This window comes from Neopsephotus bourkii, unplaced genomic scaffold (genome assembly GCF_033783945.1).
Source record: "Neopsephotus bourkii isolate Nb327-2 ecotype Australia unplaced genomic scaffold, CSIRO-AGI_Nbou_v1 NB_39, whole genome shotgun sequence".
NCBI lineage: Eukaryota > Metazoa > Chordata > Aves > Psittaciformes > Psittacidae > Neopsephotus > Neopsephotus bourkii.
In genome coordinates, this window is record NW_026900556.1 from 283,925 (window position 1) to 303,836 (window position 19,912).

The 19,912-nt window shown below is 48.0% G+C and overlaps 2 protein-coding genes across 8 annotated transcripts in view; both read right to left on the reverse strand.

The window, feature by feature from the left end:
- Positions 1-11,472, reverse strand: part of RNF216 (ring finger protein 216) — a 76,723-nt gene extending 65,251 nt beyond the window's left edge. The window contains exon 1 of one of the 3 annotated variants that reach the window (XM_061346163.1): positions 11,395-11,472. The gene's annotated coding sequence lies outside the window, so the exon portion shown is untranslated. Of the gene's footprint in view, positions 1-5,754; positions 5,776-11,387 lie in introns of those variants that run through there. The other 2 variants (XM_061346146.1, XM_061346154.1) reach the window with 2 other exon arrangements.
- Positions 11,473-14,491: 3,019 nt separating this feature from the next.
- SMURF1 (SMAD specific E3 ubiquitin protein ligase 1) overlaps positions 14,492-19,912 on the reverse strand; it is a 45,657-nt gene continuing 40,236 nt past the window's right edge. For 3 of the 5 annotated variants that reach the window (XM_061346177.1, XM_061346190.1, XM_061346210.1), the window contains exons 16-18: positions 18,930-19,131; positions 18,037-18,121; positions 14,492-17,103 (exon numbers count right to left, since the gene is read on the reverse strand). In XM_061346177.1, the coding sequence (XP_061202161.1) occupies positions 17,004-17,103; positions 18,037-18,121; positions 18,930-19,131 (387 nt within the window). In that variant the 3' untranslated portion in view covers positions 14,492-17,003. The remainder of the gene's footprint in view (positions 17,104-18,036; positions 18,122-18,929; positions 19,132-19,912) is intronic. The other 2 variants (XM_061346183.1, XM_061346199.1) reach the window with 1 other exon arrangement.

Consider the following 19,912-nt stretch of genomic DNA (forward strand, 5'->3'; position numbering starts at 1 on the left):
ATAAAGCTATGTATAAGTAACCAAGCTCTAACACGCCCCTCAGCTTTTTGTGCGATACAGCCAAGGACAGGATACTAGAACTGCTTTAAAAGACCTAGCTGCAGGCAGACACTTTGCTTTGTTGGTGGTGCTCTTCCCTTTTCCCTAAAGGCTCCCACCTGCATTACAGCACAAACTGGAATTGGGACTCGAATCCCTATACAGTACCCAGGTGACACAAAGCTCTGGTCACAGTTTCAAAGGCACTCACTGACAGCACAATGAAGGCCCCCAGAGCTCCCCTCTGTGTTCTGCATTACTCCATGTATTCATGATGCTGCACAACCAAGTTGTTTCAGTGCCCCCCCATTAAGGTTTTTCCTACAGCAACTTGAAAGAAGAAGAATCCATTAATGGAACAGCTAACGGGAAGATCAGAGGCCATCAGGGACTTGTGTGTAACTGTTCCCTGCACCACATCTCAGACCTACAACTGAACCCACACATTCTTCCCAACCAAGCTTCTCACACATGCCAAAATGCAAGTCACAAAACCACTGGTCCCAACCACTACTAAAAGCTGATGGATCTGCTGTTAAGAGGTGGAGCAGGTCTCAGGTGCACACAGAATGGTTTGGGTTGGAAAGGACCTTAAAATCATCCTGTTCCATGCCCCTGCCATGGACAGGGATGCCTCACAAGGGTTTCCAAACCCCATTCAAAATCCCTGCAAAGCCCACATTGCGTATTTTTAGCCTAGCCTAAAAATAGCAAGCATCAGTACTGTGAATATATTTAAACTCCTGGTACAGGCAGGCGTTTCTGGACTGCAGTAATTGGAGCAGAACTCAAATCTGCTCCCTCCACTTCACATTCGTGCTGCGATGAGCATCTTCTGATGGAGCTGGAATTGGAAGTGACAGTTGAGGGGAGACCCCCCTCCTAGACACACTGTAGTGTATTTTTCCCCCCTACTTATAGTATTTGAAACCTTGAACTCCCACATCCCCAAAATGGGATTAGATTCAAAGTGCTCTTTTCTAGCTCTAGCTCAAGGCAACAGGAGTAGACAGAAAGCACTGCAGGGGAGGTAGGAACCGAAATCCCAACCGAATGGGGGGAGGAAAAGGAAAGAGCGACTTAAAAGAGATGTCAGCAACATGAAATCGTTGTGTGTTTTAGCCTCTCCCCATACAGCAACACCACTGTTGCTCACCTGCGTTGACAGAAGAGCACCAACTCCTACGTTCTGCCTGCGGGCAGCAAACGTGTCTGCTGGTAGCCTGCGAGCAAGGTGAATGCCTGGCTTGTTTCAAGCTGCTAAAACAAAGAGAAGGCGCTTAAATAATGCATGCCTTGTGACAAGCAGCAAAGTGAAAAGCTCAGAATTCAGCCCTTAAAACAAGAAAAGCTCCACAGAAGGGGAATAAACCAGCCTGACTTACTGTCAGCATCGCACTGAAGCCTTTCAAAGGGTTCACGATGCGCTAGGGGCTGCTCCTTCTAACAGCCACTTAGAAAAAGCAGGGAGAGTTTAACATGTCAAGCAACAGCATCCCAACTGGAAATGAGAACTCCCCTGATCATAAGCCTGACAAGAACCACTGGGCTTAAATAAGTTCTATTTGCTATGCATAAGGCAGTGATCACCGCTGCATCACACCTTGCAAAGGAATAACGGCAGTGGTTAGGATGTGGACCTGCAGCAGGGCTTCTGCCGAGCAGGTTGGCACAGAGGCCAGGCCCCTGCTCAGGCAAAAGTGGGGAATGCCACCAGAAGAAAAGCACTGCCCTCATCCCAAAGCTTGCTCCTGGCCTCATCCCAAAGCCTTGCTCCTGGCCTCCTAAAGGTAGGGGAGTGTGGGTATCAGCTCGCAGGCAAGGCCTCCTGGCTTCCTCCTGTGTGCTTACCAGGAAAACAGCACAACCAGCTACACCTATTGCCCAAAAGCTCCTCTTAGGAGCACAGAACAGGCACAAGGCTCACAACAACTGCATCCATGTAGCTCTGCCAGCAATCTGTGGACACGTAGCATGGGCTGAAGGGGCACAATGTTCATTTATCAAACAGGGCTTGGAGCAATCTGCTCTAGTGGAAGGTGTCCCTGCCTATGGCAGGGGGTTGGAACTGTGTGAGCTTTAAGGTCCCTTTGACCCAAACCATTCAAGAGAGTCAATACCAGAATTTACCTGTATGTTTTAAAACACCCCCTGTTTCACAATGAATTAGCACTTGGCTTGTTTTACCATATGACTTTAGACAGACACATACACCCTCTAAGGAGACAGGATTCCTGAGATCTGAGAAAAACCAAGGAAAAGATGCTGAAGTGAACAATCTTTTCCTCCATGAAGAGCCAGGGAGCACAGTTCTGTTGCAGAAAGGCGAAGAATTGATTTTGCCACACCAAAACACCACAAACCATACATTATTTTGTGGCAAGTAAATCCAAGCTGGACGTCACCTCCTCATACATATGAGATGTGCTCAGAAGGTATCCCAGAGTAGCCACTGTTTCTGCAGCCACACCAGCATCACACCTGGCTCCAGAAGCAGTGCTCCAGGTTAGAACACTACTAAGATGGAGAAGAGGGACAGGGAATCTCCAAGCTTCTCTGGTAGCCATCACATCTCATTCCCTATTCCTCACCCTCTCCTACTCAAGGAGCAGCACCTCTACTCTGTGTAGTAGCCTCAGTCAAGATCTCTGCTGTGCATTTTTCCAGTCAATCCTCAGTCAACAGCATTCCAAGAATGCATCAGAGAGTATTTTGGAAAGAAAATATATGGATTAACAGGGTATGAGCTGCATCTGTGTGTTACTGCTTCAGCCTCATGAATATTGTTTAGCCAGGAGCCATAAAAAGAGCAGGGTTTTAGGGATTACTTGGGTTTCTAACAATACCTTTCCCATTCTGCAAGTCAACTTTGGACTTCCAGGGAACATCTCAATAGTGTGTACACCACAGGACTTCTCATCCACTTCACCTGCAGTTCACCACCCCATAAGGTCATGGTATCTCTCAATCATGATCCTTTTCAATACCTAATCTCTATTTTTATTGCATCTAACGAGTACGAGAGAAACCTCTCCTGTTTTATCCTATTTACCTCCAACAATACCAGTTTTTCCCAGCAAAACCCATCCCTCCTCTGCAAGCTCTTCTCTAAAATATAAAGACCGTGTTGAAACAGATGTATTTGGTGTCCAAAAACGGGCAACTACTAATTCAACTCAACACAAAGCTCCTGATGCCTTCAAGCTATTCCCTGATGACTGGCATCAAGGTCAAGTGCTGGATGTTCCTGTTGAATAACAGGGCTCTGTAGCCTCACGTCTCTGACTAGCACCATGCTGCTCATTCTGATGGATGCAAAAAGCTCTGCACAAGAGGTGGGGAGCTCTGGATCAGGGATTTGCCTCCCCTATCAGACTGAGTCCCAAATGAAGCGTTGCAGTCACAAGGTCTGGTTAGAAAGCGAGTTAACGCCATTGCCTCGAGCAGCTCATTTTAAGAGCAAAGGGAAAATGGAAGGCTTTGAGGGAAGAAGAGGTGACTGCAGGAAGCTCCTGTGAAGGGGACTACTCTCCCTGCCCCAGGCTATCGCGGCATGTGCAAAAGCATCCCGTATAATCCCCACAATCCCAAACCTCCCTCTCCACCACAAACACAGGTGCCAGCTTTCATGTTCAAGCCACAGTTCAGACACAAGCAGCTCAGCCCTTCAGTGCAGCAGCACAAGCAGACAGAACCAACCCCTCTGGGCTCAGGCTACCTCCCAAAGCATCATTTTATGGAGCTGTTTCGTTCCGATTTTGCGGTGTAAGGGTGGGGACAAACAGAAGAGCACGTGAAACCACGGGATTTGCAGCTTTGCTGCTTCCATAAAGAGTTCTGCTTCCAGTTCTCTTGCCCTGAGCTCATGTGGATCCTAAGAGAAGGAGGCAGAGGCTCCTTTCTGTGAGCAGCACCTTCATTAAACCCATAATGTGTGGGTTTAACACTGCCACAACTACCAGCTCTACAGAACATGAACTGCAACTGCCTCCTCTTGCCCATCAACCCAGCGGCCACATAGAAAAGAACAAGGGAAATACCCTGCCTGCCCCAGGACATACAGGAGAGTGCTTCTCTGCTGTTTGTACTTCACAGAGCTAACCAGAGAAAGGACACAGCCTTTCCTCTCCAAATCCTTAGTGTTTTCATCCCTTTCTGAAGGGATCTTGAATGTCACCTTTAAAAGATACAACAAAGCAAACCAAGCACAAGCTTTTCATAGGGAAGAAGCTGGATGCACATCTTCAGGAGCCTTCAGGTTACCAACTCCAGTTTTACACTGGAGAGGAAACAGAGAAATAAAGGAGTTTCAGGTTGCTGGTTGGGGTAACCCTGGGACAGGCCACAGCACTGACCTTCACACAGAGAGCAACCAGCAGCCCGCTCTGCTTGCAACCCTGTTTGCTGGGGGCACTGGGAGCAAGAGGAGACAGGATACACACAGCATGCAAACTGATGTTAAAAGCAGCTGTAAGGGACTAGCTAGAACAAAGCCAAGAGGATTAGAAAGCACAAAGAGTCAGTTTTCGTTGCAGTAACAGCCAGAGGACTTTAAAGTCATAGAATCATAGAGTGGTTTGGGTTGGAAAGGACCTTAAGATCATCCAGTTCCAACCCCCTGCCATGGGCAGAGACACCTCACACTAAACCATGGCACCCAAGGCTCTGTTCAACCTGGCCTTGAACACCGCCAGGGATGGAGCATTCACAACTTCCCTGGGAACCCATTCCAGTGCCTCACCACCCTCACAGTAAAGAACTTCTTCCTTATATCCAATCTAAACTTCCCCTGTTTAAGTTTGAACCCGTTACCCCTTGTCCTATCACTACAGTCCCTAATGAAGAGTCCCTCCCCAGCATCCTTATGAGCCTCCTTCACAAAGTCACAAAGGATTGATAGGCCACAATGGCATCCTAGATGTTGAGCAGCTTGCTCCAAGCCCCTGTGTCCAACCCGGCCTTGAACACTGCCAGGGATGGGGCAGCCACAGCTTCTCTGGGCACCCTGTGCCAGCGCCTCAGCACCCTCACAGGGAAGAGCTTCCGCCTCATGTCTAATCTAAAGCTCCTCACTTCCAGCTTAAAGCCATTGCCACTTCTCCTGTCAATACATGCCCTTGTTAAACAGCATTGTAAACCAGAAAGACCTCAAAGCTCAGCAACCCCAATCTTTCTTACTAAGAGGGGTACCTACATCATGCTTTTACATACTGCAGAAACCCCATCAGCTCGCAACAGCAGAAGGACCCCAGTAGGAGCCAACGTGGAAAGGAAGGGAGTATTTCTTACTCTGTTTTGTTTTAGACTTGCCTTAACCTATCACAAGAAACTCTGCTGCAGGCTGCAAAAGGCACCTCACCTCCTTTCACAAGGCTGCTGACAAGATAAAGGCCAACACTTGACCTTGAGGTGGCACAGAAGGGAAAGACACCCGACTTCCTGCAGCAGTGCACCCCCTCCAAAAGGAAGGTTTCTGTGCTCATCTGCCCAGTACTTTTAGAACTATCAACTTCAAAGCTTGCCACCAACCATTCCAGTGTCAAACACCCCAGAATGAGGAGCTTCCAAACAGGATGAAGCTTCCCAGGTCACATATTCTGGCTACACCAGCCATGCCTTATTTATGAGCCATGTTAAGCATCTGCACTGCCATAGTTCCAAAGGTCAGCGGCCAGAAGCTGTGGCTTCATGTTAAGAAGGGTTTCACTGCAATACCTGCTTAAGATGGTCAGGTTCCAACACTACAGATTGTACTGCTCGTGCTGAGCTCCACCAGCATTTGAAACACCTTTGAGAAGAAATGGCCTGGAAAACCATTGCTGAGGATTCAGATCAGATCCTCACGCATCCACCAGGGCAGAAACAGGAGAACCAAGATGCTAAAATAAACTGCAACAAGGGGAAGACCTTAAACTGCAGCCTAACAGTTGACACTATGCAACCACAGCTGATACCTAACTAGCAACCAGACTCTACACACTCCTAAATCCAAGATCCAGCCCTGCCTTTCAAAGGTGCTTTTGCACATTCAATTGAAGGGCTTAATTGTGTACAAGAGCCAGAGGGAGCCAACAGGCCAAGTTCAGTGAAACAGGTCGTAAACTGCCTTATTTACTGAGGAGAACACCAAGAGAAAGCTTTCAAGGCACACACAGTCCCCGGGCAGCAAGTCCACACTGCACAGATTCCTAATGGAAAGAGACAAAAAAGCTGCCTATTGCACCCAAGAACTGCTGCAGGGGGATGGCCACCAACCCACAGTAACTGCGCCCTTCCTGCTCAAATGACCACTTGGGATAAGATTTTCCAGCCATCACTGTTGTAAAGCTGGGTTGAGTTTCATCTGCAGCCTTGTGGCCAACCAATTCCAGCCCAGCAAGCAAGAACCAAGGGCAGCCATCCAGGCTCCTGACAGTTGTCCAGCCTGACCTCATCCACATCACATGGCAGTGGGCACTGCAGGGTTGAGGCAGAATACGTTAGAATAGCAGAAAAGCCAAGGGGTTGTATTGGAGGGAGGTGTAGCACTGCATCAGGATTAAACCCACTGAAATCAGCTCATGGCTGGATTTAGAGATGCTCCATGTGAAGCTTTAGTCTCTTCTGAGACGATGACAGCTCCCAGATGAATGTATTATCAGCTGGCCAGCTAAAAAGCAAGGAAAGCAGCACTGCACATTAATTCTCCAGGTCCACAGCCATACAGATTTAGGCACACAACAATTTTAGCCTATGGCAAACCACCATTTCACATATGTAAGACTACAAAAGCCACTAGAGGCCACTCCTAAGAGGTTACACAGGCTGAAGCCAAACCATTTGCTAAGGACATGCCGGTTTCCAGGATGCAAATCTGCGTGCTACCCCTTAGTCATCACAGTCAAGTGTCCAACACTGTTTAAGCCTTCACAGAAGAGCATATAAATTCTTTTCCTGGGTGTTGCAACAGTACATCAAACATTATTTCACCATCTGGGATGGAGAGACAGTAAAAGCAGCCACAAACTGCTAAACAAACACATAAACACTAAGCTGAGGAGCACTCCTCAGACACTGTGTTCGAGGTGCATTCCAGCCAGTGCAAGCTGGTCTCTGCTAGTCGTGGCTGATCCAAGGGCACCTCCCAATTTATACACAATGAAGCCTTCTCCACTACAATAGGATTGTGGGTTAACAATATATATAGAGAGAGGACATGAACTATTTATGCTGGCCAAGTTACTGCTGATGGCTCTTGCTCATCTGCAGCTGGAAATGCGAGCAGCAGGGGAGGGATGAGACGCCCTACACCGCTGCTTTCCTGGGAGGGAGAGAGCTGCTCTTCCTGCCTCTCCCCATGCTGCTGCTGCTGTCACCTCCCTCAAACTGAATTACAGAGCACTACAGCGAGAGCAGGGAGAGAAGGAAAGTCACCATCACCGCCTGTGGCACTCTACCCCACTGCAACAGCGTTTTGTACTTGCCACGGGTATGGAGTAAGCACTCCTTCTGCTGCTTCTGGCCTCCAGGTACCTTTCAAGCAAGAGGCAGCAGGGAGAGGTTCCTCTGTCTTCCTCCATCAAGTGTACAAATGCAGCACGTCTCTGGGATGGTATTTGGGGAGTATAAGTGTATATGTGCTCTCCCAGCTCTGCTTCTGCAAAGGCTGCAAAATGCCAACCCCTGTGGCTCCTATCTCCAAACCAGAAAGAGCAGTAAATGCCCACAGCTTGATGAGATAACATCAGTATTGACAAAGCAGCACAGAGGCCTTGTGTGAGAAGTTCTTTAGACAAAATACATTACCATGAAGCTCTTTTCCATCCATATACTCCCTAAACAAAGATTCCAGCCAGGACAAATCATACTACAGAATAATATCACATGCTGCCTCTGCAAATCTTGTCCAAATGTTGATCTGAATAAGGCAAACAGTAGCTTGGCCTCCTTATAGAGATAAGCAACTGAGTGTCAGCAACACAGTGCCTGGCCTCAGAAGCCAACTGAGAACATTCCAGGTCACCCTGACACCTACATCTGCTCCCAGATTGAGTTCAGCTCCTCGACTTGTAATGAGTGATGATAGCAGTGACCAGAAGTCTCTCTGTGAACAGATGAGCACCACTGGTGACACCAAAGGAGTTGGGCTCCCCCCAGAGCCAGCAGGGAAGCCAGGTTTCACTTCAGTTCCCCAGGTCAGAAACACTACAAGAGGGCAGCAGGACTCACAGCTGCCCTGTGTTGAAACCTTTCCCCAAAGCCAAGTGCTTTATCCACTGACAGCTCCCCTCCCAGACACAGGGAGGGAACAACAGCAGTGCTGGTGGGTAGAAGTAAGGTGCCATAGAATGGTTTGGGTTGGAAAGGACCTTAAGATCATCCCGTTCCAATCCCCTGCCATGGGCAGAGACACCTTCCACTGCAGCAGGTTGCTCAAGGCCCTGTTCTTCAGCAGGAATATTGTATATAGCCCTCAGGAATTCAGCTTTCTCAAGGATCTGTAGGATTTTAAGACTAGCTCTTAAGCTAGTTTAAAACAGCTCTTAAGCACTGACCCAGTGGAAAAGCAGCACTCCTGAGATACTCCAAAATAAACCTGAAATTCAATGAGAGAAATATGAATGCAGCTGAGGACAAGATTATCCCAGCTCGAAAAACACTCCTTATTATCTTGCATCGCAATGCTTTGGCAAAGATAACTTATCCAAGCCACCAGGTCACTGCTAAGTGGCTTTTTTCCTGTTCTCCCTGCCTTCCCCACCCCTCATTTCCCAAACTTCCCAGTAACCTGCTTAAAACAAACTCCTCAGCAGGCCAATGGGGATCAGCACATGATTCAGCTCCATTTCAAACACAGGAACTACCACAACACCCACAAATGACCTTATCTCCTGGAAGATAACTGGAGTCAGCTGCATGTTTCACACCTTCCACTGCTTATGGAATGAAGAAAAGGCACTTTCCCCACGGGGATAGATGCTACCAGGAGTAATTTAAGTCACATGTAGCAGCTTGGAAAGCCCACCCATTTCCCCACAGCAATACAAACCACTTTAATGCACACAGAGACCATTAATGCCTCTCCTTTAAGTAGTTAAGATGATGTTTGAATGCACTGATTTAAACAGAGGCTTAAAATATCTCCACAGACCAAATCCATGTGCAGAAAACCCCCCTCCAAGCTTCTCAAGAGAGGAATTAGCAGCACAGCTCTGACTGTCCCAAGAAGAATGCAGCCAGTGGCGAGCCCCAACGCAGCAAACCACTCACAATGGCTTTAAAAAGAAACGAAGACAAATAAAGACACCCATTCCAAACTTCATGAATGGGAGCTTCTTCCAGCAGGCACTCAAAGACACCCAAAGGGCTCCTCTGCTTGTCTCACACTTGGGTTTGTGCTACTCCAGGTTGTGGATCAGCTCCTGGCCCTTGGGATATGCTTCCTGCCTGTCTCCGGCTGCACTGGAGTTCTGTGCTCGCTCCACCTATTTTTGCCACAGGACTTTTTAGGGCTGTGCATCCAATTTCAAAGCCCAGGCCCCGGTGCCAGTGCTCTCCGCCGGCAGTAACGCCCACTGCATTCTCCAGCAGACAAAGCATTGCTCTGCCCAGGAATTTGGACTTCGGAGGCAGCTCCCCAAGCACAAGCTCAGGAACAGGCTGCCAGCACCCTGCTGGAACCCAAATGTACCTTATCAATATGAAACCTGCTTCAAGAACTCTTCCAGGTGCTGTTAGCTATACCCTGGCTTAAGGAGGGATGCCTGCAGCCAGGCCAACAGGAAAGCATCCTAGGAAGGAAAGGAAAAGAGATGGAAGAAGGCCCATTACCAACATGCAGCGCTACCAAACACACTGAACATCTCTACATCTCCCCTTCAGGAAGCTGGTCTGAGGTCTTTCCCAAGTCTTAGTATTCCAGGCACAAACTCCTGTTAAGATGGTTGTGAATAACATCTCACACCACACAGACACCCAGCACATGAAAGCTATTAAGATGTTTACAGCATGGAAAAGCCTCATGGAAAGCAGTGGAATTTTTGCACAGCATTCAGCCTGGAAATGGAAAGCTCAGATTAAAGCTGTAAATCCCACAGTTCCATAAGGAAAAGCTGGCCCTGCACTTCTGCTAGTCCTAAAGAAGATGGATACCACCACAGGGTTTGCACTGCACGCTCCTATAGCTGCAGTACAGGGATGTGCCAGAATTTGCTCAGGATTTGGGTCAGCAGAAGGATGGCTCCCAAGCATCCCTTCTCAGCTTCCAAAGAGGATGCTGGAGGGAAATAAAGAGCCCTTGCACCATCCTCTCTGGAAGAGGGAGGAGGCCACTTTATAACTGAGCATGCAAAGTCCAGTCCATCCACCTGATAGGGGAACTCCTGCCTTCTCCTGCAGGAAAGCTCCAGAGTACATCCATGAGACAGCAGGGACTGGAAGGAAGAGGAACAACCCAGCGCAGCGACAAAACAAACAGGGATCTACTCATAGATCTTCACATTAAGGCTCCTCCGTGCCTTTCAGGCACCAAAGAAATCAGCTATGGCTTTTAGGATTGTTGCCCACAATAAAGCAAGAGGAGTGTGCTGCTCCATAGGGCTGGAATAGAAACGCAACAGAAGATGCTGGGAAAACCACACACACAGAGCTGAGTTATAGCCCCTCAGCGCTGCGCCTAGGAAATGGAAACAGAAAGAGCAGCAGCATCAGCAACCACAGGGGTCTCAGAACAGTGCCCAAACCACAACGCTTCACCTCCGAAACTGCCCTGTGCTTAACCAGCAGCCAGGACACTGAACAGGACCATCAACAACTGAACTTGTTCATACAAGCCCTATGTTTCTGGCATAAGCATCTTTTAGTAAGACTTCAACTTAAAAGTATCAGAAGGCATCTAAAGACAACACCTCAGGTCACAAAGTGAAGGCGAGATACAAAGAGCATACCGCGTATCTTTCAAACAGGCATTCAATCATTCCCAAACACTGGAGATACTTGCTTAAGGGAAACATATCCTGAATGCAAACCTCCGGGGCCAGATCTGTGGCCACAAGCAGCAGCTGTGTGCCCAGCAAACACAGCCCCAGTGCAGTGGATGCAGGGGGGTGACAGTGGCTCTTTAAGCCGACCTTCAACGAAGCACTCTGCAGCCATGCAGGAGCACTGCCCCCGGAGCGCCCTGGAGCTCTTCAGCCTCAGAACACCCCAGTGAAACCCCGACCTTCCTCCAGCCGTGGAGGAGCACCCATCAGTCACCTCTATTATAAAAGCCCTATGGACATGAGCGCTGCCAGCGCCTGCTCTCTGCCATCAAGCACTCGAATCGATAGGGGTAAGAGAAGAAGGAAGGGGAGGAGGAGGAGGAGTACCTCTTACACAGCCCCTGTGCTCCGTGTCCAGCCGTGTTTTGGGTTCCCTTCCCACAGCAGACGTCCGTAACGTCCCAGCGGCACCAAGTGTTTCCACACGACAAGGTCGGAAGAGCAGCAGCACCACAGTTTACATCCGCCTTTCCCCACCAGCTCCGGAGCCGACGGTGGCTTTCAACCCACGGTACCTGCAACGAGCCGGTCAGGAGACCCAATGGAAACAGAACCCAACCCCCCCCGCCATTGCCTTATTACTATTATATGGGGAGCGGACAGCGGGACCCCGGGGCCTCCCCGGAGCCACTCACTGACCCCGGGGCCTGAGGGGGGCCGGGGAGCGGCCCTGAGGTGAATGGGGAGGGGGGGAGCGGCCCCCGGCGCTGAGGTGAAGCGGAGCGGGAGGACCAGGACCCCGGACCCCCCCCAAGGACCCCGCGCTGACGGGAGGCGAGGCCCGTGGGATCCCGGCCGCACTCACCGCGCCCGCCGCCCCGCTTCATTGAACCGCCGCGGCCCGGCTCCTTCCGCCCGCACCATAGAGAGGGGCTGCGGGGAGCGGAGGGATAGGGAGAGAGACGGGCAACCCACCCCTGCCGAGAGGAGCCGGTCTGTGGCGAAACTTACCATAGAGGCGGCGGCGGCGGGCGGTCCTCCAGGCGGCACCGCCCTCTAGCGGGCGGCGAGGGAGGGGCGGGGCATAAGGGGAAGGGGCGGAGAGAGGAGCGCACGTGCTTCCGGGTGTGTTTGGGGGGCAGGATCCCCGTGGGGTGCTCTGTGGGGGGGTGTAGGGCCCCTATGGGGGTGCTCATCGGGGGGGAAGTTCCCCTATGGGGTGGAGGACCCCTGTGGGGGTGCTTACTGGGGGGAAGGTCTCCTATCGGGGTGCTCTGCTGGGGAGTGGGAGCACTGGAATACAGGAACCCTATCGGGATGGTCTGCTGATGCAGGGTGCAGGTCCCCTATGGGGGGACCTCCTACGCTGTGGGAGGAGTTATAGGACCACTATGGGATGCCTTGCCATAGAAGGGGAAGTCCCTATGGAGTGCAGGTGCTTTGTCATAGGGGTGGGTGACAGGACCCAGGCTGGTTCCAAGGACTCTTCTCGCCTTCTTGGGACCCTTGAGCTGCCACCTAAAAAGCACCCTCAACCCCCCCACATCTGGGCCAGAGCAGGTTTGGGGATAGGACATCACCGGGTTCCTGATTGCATTCAATTCCTCTTTGGAGACCTGGTTATGGGGAGCTGGACCCCGCAAAGAGGATGAAGGCAGTGCCACATCCCATCCCCATGAAGCTTCCCAGCCAGTGGGAAAGGCTGGGGGCAGAGGGGCAAATCCCACTTCCATGGAGACTGGTTTCTCAATGCATGTGGGGAAGGCCAATGGCTTTTCCAGGCAGCGCTCAGCAGAGCAGAGGGGCTGTGGATGCCCCATCCCTGCTGCCAGCTGAGGGGTGGGCAATCAAACTCCATGTCATTTGTGCACACCCCGATACCATCCCCAGACCTGTCCCCATCCTTCTCCACTTGTAAGACATGGGTTGTTCTGGGGTTGTTTTAATCAGTGGTCAGGAAAGCAGAGATTCCTCAGCATTAACGAATCTTTCTCCAGCTCCCATTAAGGGGGTTGTGGGAATTGTAATTCCTTCCCTGAAAACTGAGGTTATGGAAAAATAACAGGATAAATAGTAAGGTGAGAAGGGAAAATGAGTAAGGGTGGTAATGAGTCAGTTAAAGAATGAAACAAACTGTTCTGCATGGAAAGGAGGGTTTCTATGTGGCCCCTATAAACCTGTGATATCACTTGCATTCAATACCTTGTCTGCGAGTCAGTGACCATGATCCCACTGCCAAGATGCTGGAAACAGACTGGATCCTGATGGGAGACCAGTGCTGATGCCAGGATGGCTCCATCACATGGAATTCCAGCTCTGTCAACCAAACTGCACCTATTTGGCAATGCTCTATCATCAAGAACAGCAATACTGATGGTGTTGCTATGCTAAGTACAGCTCTATCACACTCTCCAATTTTCCTGTGACTTCCATATATACGGAACAACAGAATGGGTGGCTACCAAGAGTTTAAAGTCGTGAGTTTATTGCATATGTAACAAAAATGAACATGACCTCCTGGGTCCAGCCTACTATACAATCACCGTTGATTCCAGCTGGTTCCATAACCACATTAAATAGAACTAGGATTTCTTTAAATACTTTGATTTAGACATACAATGAAACATTAGTGTACAACTTTCACAAAATAAATCTGCCGTAAAAACAGTGGGAAGAAGAACAAGGATAGCAGCAATACTTAAACCATGACATTACAAAATAATAAATTAAAAAAAAAAAGAAAGAAAAGAAGAAAAAAAAACCCCATATTATAAAGTGGTTGAGGAACAACAAAAGTAAGGAATTAAAAACCAGATCCATACAGTGTCTCTGGGAACTTGCTGTGTTGCCACACTTGATCCCCTGTACCTGGGCTCCGGCTCCAGAGGGCCCCAAGGGCTGGATCTCTGCTGTACAAAGTGGGTTTTACAACCACCTTGACTTACACTGAGGAGTAAACGCTGAGTTCACCATCTGGAGCTTCCAGCAGCCTTTCTGAAGCAGGGTCTCTTCTAACGGAATGCCCGCGTTAACACCAACGTCCATGAACCAGTCTCGTTTCTGCCGCGATGTAAAACACGAGCAAAGTGGTGGTTTCCTACATCCCTGAGCATAGAGTATATAGGCTGATGAGCGGTATCAGGGCGAGCACTGAAGGTCTGTGGTGCCAATGGACCAGCTTTTAGGTTCGCCTTTAGGACAGGAACAAAAAGACACGCTGTACCTTGTTATCTCCTTCGGGTCAGATCCAAGGGTATCCGTGTACGAGGCGGAACAATGACATAACGAACACCAGACTCCATGTTATTCTTTGGGCAAGTTTGAGAAGTCACAACCAGTTCAAGTGCTGGCAGACCAAGTGGGAATGAACACACAACTTCTGAGAGCGGAGGTTATCCCAACAGAGAGTCAATGGCTCAAGCTGTGCAAACCCTTGTTTGCATTTCCTCCTTCCCTGGCCTGGAAACCAGCCATAGAAGAAGAAGAAGCCATCGCTTAAACCCCATTCTGCTTCATTTCCCTCTACCCACCCGACCAGCTTTAAGGCCTGCCTCAAATGCACGTACAGAACAACACAAAAGATGTCTTCATCATCACTGAAGTGGCACGAGATTGCAAAGACAACACGATGGGAGAGGTGGTGAAGCTCTATAAAAGAGAACTGAAATCATTAAACAGACGGTGCCCTATTCCTGTTACTGTCAGCATGGAGGAGGTACCTTCACAAGGGCTTTTAACTACAGCGAACCCCAGACTTGCCAAAACACCAATCCTTGCCTATTCTTTTGTGCATTCCATAAAACACTGACCTAGCAAAGACATTAGGGACTATCATATGTCAACTGTGGCATTGACATAAAGCTACTTGACCTATAGATCTCCAAACCAAGGGTCTTTACTTTCACCTCGCTTGGTCTTCACTGAGCCAGTTGCGCTGCACATAGAGCTTGCATGATAGGATTTTGGATCGTGGTGGGCTTTAATATCTGCTTTTCTCCTTGTTTAATATTCTTTTAGTGAAAAATCCACATGAGGCTGCATGCAAAGCTTTTGGGCAATAATCCATTTTGCATGTGTCTTATCTGACTGGTTTATTGCACATTCACATGTACTGAAAGGGATAAATACACTCTATGCATGGGTACTCTGCTACTCAACCAAGACCAGACAGATGCTTATTTCCTCTCTCTCCTCCAAAAGATCCATGTAGTCCCAACAACCAGAACTGCAGAAAGTGGTCCCCAAGTGCCAAAAGCTTCCTGCAGGACATGGCTCTGACTACACCTCTCTTTACAGTCCTGCTGGATGAGCATCTTCAGCCACCCCGTGCGAGCCTCACAATACGGTACAATTGTACACCTCCGATGCGCTCCTCACTCCCAACACCAAACCACAAGAACGATGGTGAACGGGAAAGAAAGAAAACCACAAAGAAACAAAACAGAGAAAGATGCCAGGGTTTTGACAAGAGTCTACTTTCTGTCCTATCACAGTTTAAAGCTATTATCAAATTCCATTAAAAAAAGACAAAATAGAAGTATTCCAAGTAGACGTCTTCTAAGAACGATCTCTTACCCACAGCTGAAGTTCAATGCACTATTCCATAAACATAACATCTGTTACAGGTTTCAGTAATGAATCTCTCTAAAAACCAGGCTTGCCAAAGAGAAAAAAATCCTATACAAGCAAGCCTGCTTTACTTAAGTTTAGACATGTTGGACAGGTCACTGGGTCTTTCTGAAGCCGTGTTAAAACACTGTCTCATCTCGGTGTGCAAACTGGAAAAGGTGTTAGTGATTCAGGTATTTGATTTGCTTCTGTTGCCCCTGGGAGGTTGTTTTAGCAAAGTGTTAGAGAATAAACCTTTTAGTATTAGTTTCTGATATTTGAAGGGGGGAAAAACATAGCCTTTCTATGGCTCTCTGGAGATATTTTTTCATCCCTACAGAACTGAAGTCATAAATTCTTCCCATAGCTTTCCATAACGTTTCAAATGTACTCACTGTATAGTTACCCTTTAGCTCAACCTCCAAATCAGCCTTTGCCAAGGCTAAAACCTTTGGAACAGAAGTCTGCTCTGTTAACTCAGCTCTTGGTGAGTCTCAGGAGCTGAAGTCACACAAACACACGCTGGGTAAAAAACAGCGGCACAGACATCACAGCTCTGGGATGGAACAGGTTTTTATCCTCTGCCTTCTCTTCACAAGGCTTCTCTGCGAGGTACTTACATCAGAATGAACTATGGAAAGCAATTCTGCAGGAGGAAATCACTGTTTGTGTGCAAAACAATCAGATTTCAGCCAGGACAACCAAAAAGAAATCATACAATGCCAGTTAAGCTGTCCCAGATTCCTTCACTTTTCCCTAGGTGAGCCACAGCTTCCACTGGGAGCTTCCTGCTAAGGCAGAACTTGGATTTCTTTACCTTTCAGTTAAGTATTGACGTGGAGGTATCTTCTGCTAGAAGGTGACTTTTTCAACCGGTGTTCAACATGTGCAATGCAAATCCTAGTGCCAATCGGACACTCTGCACCCATCAGACTCTTACAAGGGCTCCAGCTTGATTTAGGACAAACTAACCAGGTACATCTACCAGCTGCAAGTCCTCAGCCAATTAAGCTCACTCCTAATTACACTTTGATTCTATGATTAAAAAAATCCCCCACATGTCACTGACCCTATCACAATATGTGTTACAAATCTAGCAGAATATCCTGTGTAACCCAAGCCAAGCGCTGGACTTGGCTGCATTTCGTTGTATGGGAGATGGAGGAAGAGGGAAGGGGTTATTGTAAGGAAGGGGAGGAAATAAAGTTGGAAACCACCAACAAAAGCCCCTACCCCCACCCTCATCCACCAGCGGCGGAAGGGAAACGGCCCCATCTCTAAGTTGTCTTTAAGTTCCGATGCTTCAGACAGCTTAGCAGGAAGTTCACAGCAAGCTTCTTCTAGCTTTTGATTTGGTGGTCCATGAGCTAGCATCTGTTTCCTTTGGTTGCTTTTTCACTCCACAGCAAACCCACATGTCTCTTCCACAGCTGTCAACAGCTTCTCATAAAGCTTCTCGTATGACTCGTAAGGCGGAATGTCAATCCGGTTAAAGCTAGAGGTAAAATAACAACACATTGAAGCATTTTAGACTGGAGATGAGGAAGAATTCCTTCACCAAAAGGGTGCTCAGGGAATGGTGGAATCATCATCCCTGGAAGTGTTCACAAATGGTGTAGATGAGGCCCTTAGGGACATGGTTTAGTGGTGGACTTGGCAGGGCTGGGGTAAAGCTTGGACTCAATGATCTTAAAGGTCTTTTCTAACCCAATTCATTCTATGATGCTATATGAATCTGAACTATTTATTGGGGAAAGAAACCCTTTGAATAGCTACATATAGTTAGAATTTGGCCTCTTCAGTGGCTGAAGGAGACAAGATAACAAACAACTGTATTCGTGCAGCAGGAATGCATGACTTCAGGGGGTATCTGCAGGTGGCAGATGTAGGAGTCTTGCAACTAAAGCAAGAGCTCAGCCAGGCTGCTCCCTGCTCTGCCTGCAGACAAGCTGTGCTGCTGCTGAAATGATTTCCTGTCTCTGATAGAGTGAGACGTCCGTAAGAGAGCCCAGGTCTGTGCCTAGTCTGTGCCAACAGCACACTTTCCCTACATTTGACATCTGAAATCTATTCTTTGGCATCCTGCGTGAGGGCTCACGGCCGGGAGTCATTTCTCAGTGGATGCTTTTGCTGGATCTCACATATAAACAAGCTTACACATGGAAATAAACTTACAAACATCTCACTATCCAGAATAATCAACTCTGGGATAAATGAAAACCACAGATAGCACAGAAGATAAAGCAAGCTGTGAGAAGTGGATTATCTTGCTGGCTGCAGAGTATAGATATTTCCAAGCTAGCAGAGCACATTTGGAGTCACCTATGCATATCACACAGTTTATCCATACTCAGGACAAGCAGAGATGCTCCTTTAAACCAAGACAAAGGGAAAGCAAGCAGAGACATGCGGAATGTGTTCATCTTACCAAGTGTGGGCTTTTGGCAGGTTGTCTGTGTTTGCATCTATTAAATGGATGGTAAATAGTCTGGGTCCTGCAGCGCCTGTAGAACCTTACAGACAGACATTCTAGTTAATGCACTTCAACAAAGCATCATTCCTGCACACAGATTTTGCTACTTATGTAAAGGCAAGAGAGAAGATTACAGTTCCAGCTGCAAACATAGTCATGGCACAGGCTGAATCTGTAGATCAGTCTGCAGCTGATGAAGGGATGGCAGAAGCAATAGGGCTGTTCACGACAATCTGCAAACCAGTGTTTTGGAAAGCTGCTAAATTCTATGTTAACAAAGTTGCACCTTCAAAAATGAACAGAATTGGGTACAGGAAGGTTTTAGCTGTAAACCAGAAGCAGGTATTTTAATTTGGGACATCAGTTTACTGTCAGCCAACAGATGGAACGCTATCAGGAGAATCACAGCAGCCAAAGACGCTGCCACCTTTTCTGAGGATAAAACCTGTAACTTTAAGGCATTTGTTTTAAAGTCTAATGGTTTGCTGCCAAATAATGAAGGGAACATGATTCTCATGTGAAAAAGCCATCTGATCAGCTCTATAACCCCATGTGTGCTTCCATGCAGTGATGTTAACATCAGTCCAGAGTTGCGGGAGACTGACAAACTAATATTGACACCAGTCAAAGGCACTACACGATGACAGATTTACCAGCTTCTCTCACTATCAGCAATGACTGAAGTGTTCACCATCAGCAGAGCTGCTGACAAATGTAAAACTGCTCTTGGGATGTAAAGTGCTTGAGTTATCCAGCCAGACGCTGATACTTTACAAGGGGCAGGAAATACCCCATGATTTTTATCTCTTTCCCCCACCATAGATTAACTCAGCCTTCACATCAGTCACCTTGTAAAGCCTTGAAACCTTGAAGTGGGACACGCGTCGAACCCGTCACAAACTGCAGCAGCCTTGCCCTTCTTTCTTCATCAAACGTTTCCACTGCTTGCCAGAACCACTTCACAATATTGCTATCTGCCATGCAGTGCTTTAGACGGGTGTTTGACTTCCAGTCATTCAGGTCTATCTTATCCAGGCCTCCTATGATGAGCTGGTAAAGGATTACAGAACGCTTTAACATGCAGAGTCATTTCAGGTTTGCAGCTGTAAGAATACACAAACCCTTTCATGAAGCCTCACGTTCTTTATGTGCTTGAACCACCTTGCTGGTGCAAGGTAATGTTCCAAAGCAGTTCAGAACAGGCAGTACATCTCTCCAGTTTAACAGCAATGAAGCTGAGGCCAAATAGACTTGAACTAGAATCTGCACAGGAAACTATAGAGTCAGAAGCCCATTCAAGACCTGCTTTGTTGAATCAATGCTACCTGAAAAGTAAAGCTTATCTTTAAGAGGGTACAGCACAGACTAGAAGACATGCCATCTACTGCACAACACAGCATCACTGTACTGATGCAGGTTTGTCTTAGAAGTGCCAATACACCTACAGACCAGACACATCACTTCAATCTCTTTTCCAGGTGACTTGCAAAAGGCAGTCACTGATGGCAATGACAAATCAATTGCATACGAACAACTTCATCCCACCAAATGTGTGTCATACTCTACATTTCCCATAATAGTCCATGTTGAGGGTCACATCTCTGAGAGCTACCATTTAGCAGCTCCCTTTTTGTGCCACCAAGGCAGCACTCTCACTCGTTTACATTATCAGGGCAGTTGTGACTGTTCTGATGCAGCCAGCATTGAAACAGGTAATGGATTTTTAATCTGCCTTTTCAAGCAGCTAGCAAATGGAATGCAGTAACTTCATGGGATCCATCAGAATGCACAAACAACTAGCACAAAGCTAGTGCTTCCAATACCACAAATT